At 45.6% G+C, this 11,473-nt stretch overlaps 1 protein-coding gene across 1 annotated transcript in view; it reads right to left on the minus strand.

Moving 5' to 3' along the window:
• Positions 1 to 11,207, minus strand: part of ERLIN2 (ER lipid raft associated 2) — a 30,016-nt gene extending 18,809 nt beyond the window's left edge. The window contains exons 1-5 of the mRNA XM_063139100.1: positions 11,153 to 11,207; positions 7,183 to 7,304; positions 5,680 to 5,761; positions 2,495 to 2,541; positions 41 to 102 (exon numbers count right to left, since the gene is read on the minus strand). Of these exons, the coding sequence (XP_062995170.1) occupies positions 41 to 102; positions 2,495 to 2,541; positions 5,680 to 5,761; positions 7,183 to 7,289 (298 nt within the window). The 5' untranslated portion in view covers positions 7,290 to 7,304; positions 11,153 to 11,207. The remainder of the gene's footprint in view (positions 1 to 40; positions 103 to 2,494; positions 2,542 to 5,679; positions 5,762 to 7,182; positions 7,305 to 11,152) is intronic.
• Between the last annotated feature and the right edge of the window lie 266 nt (positions 11,208 to 11,473).

Genomic DNA, 11,473 nt, shown 5'->3' on the forward strand with positions numbered 1-11,473 from the left:
AACCCAAAAGGCGATGCACAGGCCAGCAAAGGCTACTCACCAGCACTTTGGATTAGGAAATTCACGACCTCAATTCTGTCAAAATAGATCATCACTCCCCCGCTGCAGAAAGGGAAGAGGGGTGAGCATTGATAAGACATTCGATAAGTTGTGAACTAGGTACGTCATAAAAATGCAACTGATGGGGACCCAAAGAGAAATGGGGCTTCTCTCCTTTATGGGACCAGTTCTGGTCCACCTGTAGCATGGTGATGAGCAGGTGGGATAAGCATTTTCAGTGACAGCATCACAGTTGCGAAAAGCCCTCCCGAGGGAAGCCCGCCTTCCTCCATCTCTGCTCGCCTTCCACTGTGCAGTGAAGACATGGTTACTAATTATGAAGGCTATATTGAACCTCCAGGTTCAGAGGCAGCTGACCTCTAAGTAGCAGCTGTTGAGCAGCAGCAACGGGAGGAGGCTATTTCCTAACATGCGCTGCTTGTGCGCTTCCCAAAGGTATCTGGTTTGCCACTGTAGAGAGCAAGACGCCAGACTAGCTAGACCAATGGTCTGATCCCACAGGTATCTTCTTACGTCAGCTATCCCCAGCCTGCTCTTCCCAGCATCCTTGACTAATAGCTCTACTAGCTAGGCTTGATGGGAGTTGAAGTCCAAAACACCTGGAAGGCACCAGGTTGGGGAAGGCTGCATCCTGTTCTCTTTCAGAGAGGGATTTGGGAGGTGAGTCTGTTTGATGAAGGTTTTTGTTTGTTTCCCATTGGTTCCTTCTGAATTATGACATTCTGTTGTTTTGAGTTGTACTTAAGGCTCACCGTTGTTTCAAAGTGAACCATTAGTCACCTTGGACGTCTTTAAAAAAATGGAAAGGCAAGATATAAATAGTTGAATAAATCCAACAATCATGAATTGTTGCAAACTGCCCAGAGAACTTCAGCTATGGGGCAGTATTAAAATAAAGGTATAAATAATGTGCAATTGTTTTATTTTTGTTTTCGTTGGCTTTCAAAACACATGCAGAATTTCCACAGGGCACTGTTGATTAGAACACTTGAAAGAGGTTCCCAGTTCTTCACACATCAAGGCACATGGCCAGTTTGTTCCCCTTGCAAATTTCACAAGAACCCCTTTGCTGGATTTGCTCTGCGATGACGCAACTTGTTAAGAGAGTTTGAAGCCTTGTAGGAACAATGTTGCATTTGAGAATCAAACACAAACAGAGCTTTTAGTCATTTGCCTGAGCCGTAAAGCCACTTCCGATTCTCCCTGCAGTCGATGACATTAAAGAAGGGATAGGATGTTGTTTGGATCTAGGATAAACTCATAGCCGAAGGTATTTGCTTGGGACATCAGTCAAGTATTCAGATTAAAAAAATATTCCGAGAAGCGGTTTTGGACAGCTTCAGAAAAAATTGTTATCACCGATAAATTACTTCTCTTGCTGGCTAGCCAGATTACTCCAGGCCAAAGTCCAAGCAACATTCATCTACAAATAATTGCAAATAAGTAAAAAAACCCCACCTGCCATCTAGTGGCAGGGATGAGGCCCTTCACAGCTTCTTCTGAGAAGTAGAATGCAATCAGGCCTTCCCTTCCAAAAGAATAAAGCCAGATTGTGTTGTGCTGCATTGCAAGAATTAGCGAGGAATGTTCGAAGCCTTCAGGCCCTATAAACTAGCCTTAAGTTGTCTAGAGAGGTTAAGCATTCTCCTCTCTTGGAGGATTTTCTGAAACTCTTTGGACAAGCACCCTTTAGGAGATGTTTTGGGTGAAGGCAACTCTCCATATATTCCAAGCTCCATAAATTCCGGACTGCAATGTGAATGAGCAGAATATGCAGCCTGTTGCAGGATGCAGCACTCCAAGAACTTTAGGTTCCATTTAAGAAAACCACCCACTTTTCTAGTCCTTATGGAGGCAAAGAGAAGGCTAAAAATACGGGGTCAGAAAGGGGCTTAGCAGAACATCTAACCAGGGATAAGTACCCTGCAGAATTATCTTTGCCTCCATAATATCTAAGGGATTAAAGCAAGAATATAAGCAAGTGGATGCACGTTCATTAATCTGCTTGATTCAAACCACAGAATTTGGGCTTCTCAGTAGAGAAAACTGAGCTCTGAATGCAGGTTTGCCCTGTTGCTTTCAGCTTGTGGATACAAAGTGGATATCTAGAGCAGCTTCAAATGTGCACTACTTGTTTCCTGCTCTGTTTCCCATACTAGGTAGAGCTATGCAGAGCAGACTATAATAACATTACTATTTTATTTCCCCACCCCAAGATGCTTCTGTTTACTGTATCAGTGGGGTTTCTTTTCACTTTCATGCCCTGCGCAAACATGAGCATGATCCTAATTTGTTTGTGCACACCTCTCCCGGATGGAGCAGCACCACACAGAGACCAAGAAAAGTCCTGTATCACACAATGTGAAGCCCCCATTCAACCTGTGGGAAAGATAAGAGCAAAAATGTGGCCCTTTCAATACGGGGCACAGCTCACCTTGTGCCACACGGAACATTTTTTACTTCATCTGTTTGTAATGTCGTCTGGAAAAGAGAAAGCAAACAAATTGAGCTCCTGCTACAGTAAGTAGCATTTCTGCTGTGCATAATTTATTTATTTATTTTTTATTTATTTAAGGATTTTTATGCCGCCATTCAGCCAAAAAAGGCTCTCACGGCGGCTTACAAAAGTATTTCTTGACAGTCCCTGCCCACAGGCTTACAATCTAAAAGACATGACACAAAAGGAAAGGGGATTGGGAAGGAGGAGGAGGAGGGGGAAAAGGAAAGCAAATTCAGGTACTACAATCTTAGTTGGAAAGTTCAGCAGTTACAGGCGACAGCAGGAGGGAGGGGGGCTCTCAGCTGGAGCTGGACCCAGGCACGGTGGAGAGGTGCCTGGCTGCTGCTTCCTCCCTCACTGGTGGCCTCTCCAGAGACAGTTGACAGCAGGAGGGAGGGGGCTCTCAGCTGGAGCTGGACCCAGGCACGGTGGAGAGGTGCCTGGCTGCTGCTTCCTCCTCACTGGTGGCCTCTCCAGAGACAGTTGACAGCAGGAGGGAGGGGGCTCTGAGCTGGAGCTGGACCCAGGCACGGTGGAGAGGTGCCTGGCTGCTGCTTCCTCCCTCACATAATGGCAAAAACCCAATTCTTCCCTTGTCGTTCAATCTCTTTGCCACAACCCAGGGAGTGGCCATAATCCACCTGAATCTGGTTCAGTCAAATGACCCCTAGACTTTCTTTTCAGCACTTATCAGAACTGGAAATCTACCTCAATACCTATCTGTACAAAGGTTGCTCAACAAAAACGCAAGCCAAACTGGTTTAGCGTGCTTACTGGATGCTAAACCCAGGAGATAAGCTCTTAGACATCTCGTGAAAGAAGTAGAAGGTGAAAGAAGTAGAAGGCCGTGATTTTGAAAACAGGTTTGAGTCCTATACAGATAAGAAAAAGGAAGGGGGGGAGTATCAGACAAATTTAGGATGTGAAAAAGGCTGATGCATTCTGGGAACCACATTGTCTGATGCAATGTCGCAACACCGGAAGCTGCTTATACTGAGTCAGACCACTGAGTCCATCTAGCCCAATAATGTTGACGCTGACTTGCAACATCTCTTCAGGTTTTCAGGCAGGAATCTTTCTAACCCTACCTGGAGATAGCAGGGATTGAACTTGAGATTTCTTGCATACAAAGCATGTGCTCCACCAATGAGCCATAGCTCTTCCTGCCTTCACACGCAACTGAAAAACTTTTATACTGGAATGATTCCAGAACGAAGCAAAATTGAGCAGGCTAACAGTAATGCTAGTGCAGCCTCCCTGCAACCGAGTATCCTCAAAACTTGCAACATCCCCCAGCCAATTATCACTGCCATGCTGCAGGCTCACATCCTCACGCCTCCCTGCTCAGTTCCGTTCCCTCACTTGCCAGTTTGTAATAAATGCTAGGTTTGTGTGACATCTGAATTGGACAAGTAATGGCTACTGAAAACCATCATTTGCATCCAGAACACCACTGGAATCCAAACCCGAGGCTTCAAATTCTGGTTTGGAGGCAAACTATGGCTCGTGGCAACCATAGCCTGCCCACTTTGGATCTCGCAGCCAACAATGACTATTGAGGTCCAGAAAGTGAGGGAAGGCATCAGAGCATACGAGAGGAAGAGGGAAGGGTGAGCGTGCAATCCTGGGACATGGTCGCAACAGCTAGAATTTGACTCAGGCCATTGTCTGCTTCACACTACAAAGAGATCCTTAAAACATTATATTGGGGGCTGTTATTCTTTTGCTTTATTTGCAGGCCACCACGTTTTATTATCTTATGACCACCGGTACGGAAGGTTACCAAAAAGGCTTTCAAATCAAAACTCAGATTCTCCTGCACTCCAGTGCAGCTATACAAACTACACAAAAGGAAAGCAGTGCTGAGGTTGTGCATGCTCTATGTCACCAAGAGGTTTGCCAAGACATCAGTACTACAAAGCAATGCTGTACATCATGATGACCACTTCTGCGAGTTGGAAGAGAGACTCAGAAGTCTTACAAATACATGCACACCTACCATCAAGGGATGATTGAACTAGGGCTCGCTTTGCAACATCCCTTTCCCTTCACCCCACACATCAGCACAGCTGCACGGGGATGCAGAAGGTACTTCAATTTAGCTTTTAAAACCGTTAGCTGAAGCATTTCCCACAACATCTCACAGGAACATATGGTAAACATGAGCAGAGAGGCAACATAAAACATGGTCTGTCCCAATGCTCAGAGGAATGTCTCTTCTTTTCTGAACCAAAGATCTAATCTGTGCTCAATCATCTAATAGGCCAATAGTCTGTTTTGTCCACGTGAATTTTAGCCACATGGAAAACTTGCGAAGTAATAGAAATTCTCTGCCACCATTGTCTCCGGCTACTGCTCCGTAGCATATTGAGAAGAGTCTAAAAAACCACTGTTGCAATTGCATTGCAGAGGTGTAACGCAAATGCAAAATCTGTCTGTTTGCACTCTGCTTGCACTCTCTTCACTTTTTGTTCCCCCCCCCCCCCCCCACAGGAACGAATTTCTAGTCCTCATGGATATAGATAAAATTGAAGACACTACTCCACTTTTTAATAGCTGTTTTCTCAGCTGATGGCTACCACAGGAAGACCACTTTGCACTGTTCAGCGCAGCTGTTATGTGGCCAGCCATGCGTGTGACGTGACGTGCCTTCTTGGGCAGATCAAGATCAAGCCCCCTCAAGCTTGCAATGGTGTGGAGAACTGCAACTAATAACGCTCGGTGAGCTCATTGACCACAAATGGCTTGCCACATAATTAACAGCCACCACAAGATGCAATTTAGAGCATCTCCCATTTGGCAACAGTAAGGTATAAAACATCCCAAACTAAAACTACCTAACTTAATTTCCCAGGTCCCTGTCTCAGATTTGGTAACAATCATTCAAACCACACATTACAATATAGAATGCATAATGCAGATGAGTAAGATATTGAACCATGTATAAACACAGATTCATAACCATTTAAAATCAGAATTGAACACTTTCCAGGCAGAGAACTTGAACTTGCAGTTAGCAGAAGAGAATATTTAACGCACTACCCCAGACTGCTTGGGCACAACTAATAAGAACTCTGTGTGAATCACTCCTGTAAGGAAGTCATAAAAATAAGAAGTACCTGTACTGATTTATAAGAAGTTATGAAGGGCAGCATGAGATGGAAGCCAGGTCCACTGGTGGATGTCAGGAGCGCCCCTCCTCTGTAGGAGGAAAAGAAAGACAGAGGAAAGTGTACTTTTAGGTAGTGCTGCAATTCTTTGTCCAGGTTGGGGAACACTTTAGAAATGGCCACCTAGCATTTCCAGTTTACCTGCAGACCAGTATCATATGATGCTTCTCTTCTACATCATCTAAAAGCAAGGGCGGGTAATCTGTGGCCCTGTAGATGTTGTTGGACTCCAACTTTCATCAGTCCCAGCAAGGCCAATGATGAGAGATGATGGGAGTTGTAGTCCAACATCTGGAGGGCCACATCTACCCCACCCCTGATCTATAGCCTCCAACATAACACAGGGCACAAGCATTACATTTGGGCTAGTAGTTTGAAAGTTATTTACAACATTTGGCTGTCATCCCATAATGTCATCTGGAAGGTTTACAATGAAAAAATATATAAAAATAATAAAAACGATTGAAGAACAAAACCATACAATTGAAAGCGACATAAGGAAGCAAAACTCACAGCAATCCCAGAGTTAAAATTAAGACTTTAAAACTGAGAGGAACAAACTATTCAGTGTTGAAAGGGCCTAGTTAAAAAGTAAGGTCTTCACCCAATACTGAAAAGACACCAAGGATAGCACCCGGCAAACATCTCTAGGAAAGCTGTTCCTGTAAGCAGGGTGCTGCTACCAGAAAGGCCATCTCCTGAATTGATACCAACCTCATTTCATTCGGCAAGGGCATTTGGAGCAGGGTCCCTGAAGAACAACTTAAGGTGTGGGTAGGTAGATATGGGAGAAGTGGGCATTTCAGGCAAAACACTGCAAAGCTGTTTAGGACTTTTAAATGTTAAAACCAGCACTTTAAGTTGGGCTTGGAAATGAACTTGGAGACATATGTAGCTGGAAAAGTGTGCATTCCCCACATCATGTTAGGATTTTGAGCTTGCCTCCCCTATTCTGAAGGTCTCAATCTTCCAGCAGAACATGTAACTACAACCTTTGGAGAGTTAGCTCAATAAGAATCCAGAAATCACCACCATTGTTCATGCATCTACAATTGGAAGGCTGGACTACTGTAATGCATCTTCTGTGGGGCAGCCCTTGGCAAGTATTTAGAAGCTCCATCTGGTTACAAGCCACTTCCTGATTTTTGGGGGGACAGGAAGGTTGTCATAAGCATACCACACTGCCACTCTAGCGTCTCTACAAGATCCCTGTAGACTTTCATGTGTAATTTGAGGTGCTGGCTTGATCTACAAAGATCTAAATCAGAGGTGCACAACCTTTTGACCACATGTGAGGCTGGCTCAGTGTTCAGGACCCACATACATGCGCGGTGCAAACACAAACACATACATGGGCGTTGTTTTGTTCCTTGATGCTAAAACCATGATTTGGAGGATGGCTGGAAGTAAGCCACACCCATACAGGAAGCAGAGCTCCCTCCAAGCACATACCTGTAATAGACACCAATGTGCCCTTCCTCAATCTTGTGTATTGCAGAAAAAAGAGCAGCTGCCAGCAGGCTGGCAGCTAGAGCTGCTATGGCACCCAGTTGAGTCATCCCTGAGAGTGTAGCCTAGGAAAGAGGGAGGAAAGGAAACAACAACAACGTACAGATAAGAGAACAATTACTCCTGGAGTACTTCGGCGTTGTGTGTGACTCTAGGCCAATTATTCTGTAGCTCTAAGGACAAGATGTTCTGCCTCAGGGAAGAGAGTTAGATTAGATAGTAAGACTTTCCTTGCTGGATCAGATAGAGGTCTACCTTGTCTAGGATTTTTTCCACCAGCCAGCCAGGTGCCCTCTGGAAGCTCACACAGAGAGCATAAATTCATATTTTCTAAATTCCTATTTGCCCCCCCCCCCAACACTTTATGCTGAACTCTACTGCCTTGGAACAATGAGGTTCTATTTAATTGCCACAGCTTTGTCTTATCAGATTTGTATAAAAAGTTATGATTCCCCATTGCAAACTAAACATCCTCAGAAACTCAGCTTTTTTTCTTTTTTTTTTTAAGGCAAGGCCCTAGACCTCATGACGGCAAAAATAAGCTTTACAACATGTGAACAGCACCTGATAAGATCTCACAAACGAGAAAGTGGATGAACAGGACTTTTAACTAATCATGAGGTAAGGTTAGAGCAGCCTTCCCCAACCTGGAGCATCCCCCAGATGCGTTGGACTACAATCCCCATGATCCCCAGTTAGCATGGCCAATATGATGGGCGTTATAGACCAATACTCAGAGGGAACCAGGTTGGGGATGAGTGTTTTAGAGCACAAGCCTCTGCTCTACTCCTCAACAGTTAGCAAAAGCAGAATTAATCATGCAAAGTAGACAGACATGTGCAAATGTGTCCACTTCGCCAATTCTATTGCGATCGGATTATTGGGAAGGAGCTCGAAAACAAAGCCTATCATCCTCTGACATTGTTCAAGCACTCCCATACTGTAAGATACATCATTCACAGGGAGCAAGAAATGAGAAAGTTTAAAAGAGGTGAGCGGTAAAAGGTTCTGGACTGTTCCTTGTAACTTTGGTTATCTTGCACCCAAAGGAGAAAACCCAAATGGTATATTCCCTCCCCACACAAAGAAGTTAACATGGGTATAATCTGCCATTAAAAGCGTTGCTGTATGCATGCTTACCTAAAAAAAAGCCTACAACTCCCAGCATGCCCCCACTAGCATAGCTGGCCGGGCATGCTGGGAGTTGTAGGTCTTTTTCCCCCTGTGTATACAAGCATAGGATTGCACCCTACATTGCCCCAGCACAGGCGCTACTGAAATGAACAGAACTCTGCAAAAGCACCATGTCTTTGCACAAAAAAGCAGAATTTGGCCAAATATTTGGCGAAACTTCCTAACAGTGACAGCTGCTCAGCAGTGGAATAGAGAGCCTTGGGAGGTGATGAGCTCTCCTTCATTTTGAAGCCCAGGCTGGACAGCCATCTGTCAGGAATGCTGCAGTTGCATCCTGCATTGAGGAGGGTCTTGGATTAGATGACCTCTAAGGACCCTCCCAACTATGACTCATATTCGACAGAACTTCCCAGTGGGTTGTGCCCACATTTCCCTTACTTAATAATAGTGCCCCAAATCTGATGGCTTTAGCTTGGGAAAAGGGCAGTTTCTGTTCCAAAACCTAGTGTGCTGCAAGAAGCCTCAATAGGGTAAACCTGCAGAGAAGCAGCTCCAGATGGCTCAAGTGAATCAGCCAAGCCACATGCTTTTAGGAAAGGCAACACAATCTGTCAGAGACCCTGTGGTCACTACGACACATCCCTTAAAGCATCCTGGGGGCTGTGTGTCATCTTCCATGTGGCCCTTGCAAGTTGTTTCTTTCTTCCATATAGATCACACTCCTGCCTATCAAAGAACTGTTTGGCAGGCTGGAGAGTTTGAAATTGTGAGGGGGAGGAGGGGGAGGAAGGCGTCTTGAAGGCGTCCTTCTCCACCCCACCAAGAAAATCCTTTGTCACCAGCACAACCCCTTTCAGAGGGACCTTAGCAAATGGGGAGGGGAGTTTTAAACATCTCCATTCCTACATGCCAAGATGGCAGGGAAGGAGTGGGAGATAGTGGCTGAGTTCGGACAATACGCTAAACAACTGGAGGGTGGTGGTGGATAGGAACAGAATGGGAAACAACCGTTGATTAGCGTGTCGTCCGAACTCAGCCAGTGAGTGTGTCTCTCTGGGTGTGGGGAAAGTGCGTGAGTTGGAGAGGAGGCAAGAGCGAACACGCTATACATATGTACACACAGATCCCCAATTCACTGCTACATGCAACCCTATGGGATGAAAAAGTTGCCCACCCCTGCCTTAAAGCACAAATGGACTCAATGATGAAATCTGGAAGATTTGGGATGTAGAGAGGAAACTGGGTTTTCTGTTACAGTTTGTGGTCTGCGACGTTGCTTCTTTCACAGTAAAGTCTGCTAAATGTAGGGAGAAGTATGTAGACTCCATTGCTGTGAACTGCCCAAGAGATTTCGAAATACAAGAAATGCATTCTAATATAAAACACATAACATTATAAACTTATAGGTAAACCTTGTTATTTAAAGAATATGTTTTAGCTTTAATAATTTTAATGACTAATTCCAACTAGTGATTATTATATTTTCATGTAAGGTTATATATGAGTCCTCACCAGATAATTGGCCAGTTGTCTATCTGGGACCACATCCTAACTTCTGTCGTGTTGTGCTCATACAAACATATGCTTACTATTTTAAGAATATGTTTTAACCTTAACAAATTTAATGACTGATTTTAACAGGTAATTATTGCATTTTTATGTCAGTTTATGAAATTTTTGTTACTTGGCTTTGCGCTGCTATGGTCTAAGGACTAATGCAACAATTGTTCTGCATTAAAGCACCTTAGGACGCAATCCTATGCATGTTTAGAAAGAAAAAACTCCTTCAACCGGCTATCATAGGACTTTTTTCTGCTTAAACATGCATAGGACACAGAAAACTGCAGCATAGGAATTGGGAAAGAAGCTTTTCTTGTACGATTGCAGTATTTGCTGTAACATGTAAAGACAGAGTGTGTAAACATTTTCTCTTACACCCCTTTTCAGGAAATAGATCATGTTGCTCTCTTGAGTGCATGTAATAAAACTCATTTGGGTCAAATGCACAAAAGGGTCAGTGTGGTTGAGGAAATAGGGCGCTGTATGAATCCTGAAAAGGCCACAGTTCAAACCTTTAAGTCAAGCGCAAAGCTCACCAGTTAACTCTGGGCCAGTCACATGAAAACACGCTCTCTCTCACTCACACACACACAGACACGCACACACACCACCTCCTCTCCCATCAAGCTTACCTCACAAGCTTGTTGTGCAGATAAAGCAAGGACTCACCTGGCCCCGTCTTTGCTATCCCCAAAGATTGTTTTTATTCCCTCCATACATTTTAAAATGTTGAGTTCTGGATTTTCAAAAACCTGTGATTTTAATCTCTTTGGTTTTATTGTGGTTCCCCACCACCACTTTCTTTCACTGTATTATTTTTGTAGGAACCACCAGTTGAAAGCCAGTATAGAAACATGCAGAACAAATTGGGGGTGGAGGGGGGGGCAGGCCTTGAGTACAGCTCTCTGAGCACCTTGGAAGAAGGCTGGGACCTTCTGAGGGCTCCTGAGGGAAAGTGGGGCCAGCCGTAGCAGAGCGGGAGGGGAAAGAGAGAGCTGTTTGCTTGTTATGAGGAGGGGGCCATGCAAGGAAATAAAGGCCCCGAAGGAAGTGAAGGGCAGGCCTGGCTGATAGCGAGGGGGCGGGGGGAGAGATAACACCGCCAGGGTCCTAAAACTGGGCCTTTGCCCGGAAGAGAAGGTATCGCTTGACGGGAGGAGAAGAAGCGAGGCCGGCCTAGAAGGGAGGGCCGCTGCCCGCCTCAGCGTCGTGCACTCACCGCCACCGCCTGCTCCGCCTGCAGCTGCTGCTGCTGCTCCGCCTGCGCCGCCTGCTGCCGCCGACTTCCGGGTAGTCGCTCTCGTGACGCCATCAAGCCGCGCCGTCAGGGAACGCCAGCTTTTGCTTTGCCCTGCCCTGCCCCGCCCCGCCCCTCCGGCCACGCAAGTCCCGCGCTGCCGCCGACAGAGGGCGCGAGAGGGCCGCCGCTACTGACGCTTTGTGAAGGGTTTCTGAGGCGGGCGGGCGCACCCAGGTGTTTCCCCGCGCAATAAACGTCTGAAGCGCTGCCTCCCAAGTTAGCGCAAGCCTCAGCTGCCCC

Source organism: Elgaria multicarinata, chromosome 12, assembly GCF_023053635.1.
Source record: "Elgaria multicarinata webbii isolate HBS135686 ecotype San Diego chromosome 12, rElgMul1.1.pri, whole genome shotgun sequence".
In the NCBI taxonomy this organism is placed as follows: domain Eukaryota; kingdom Metazoa; phylum Chordata; class Lepidosauria; order Squamata; family Anguidae; genus Elgaria; species Elgaria multicarinata.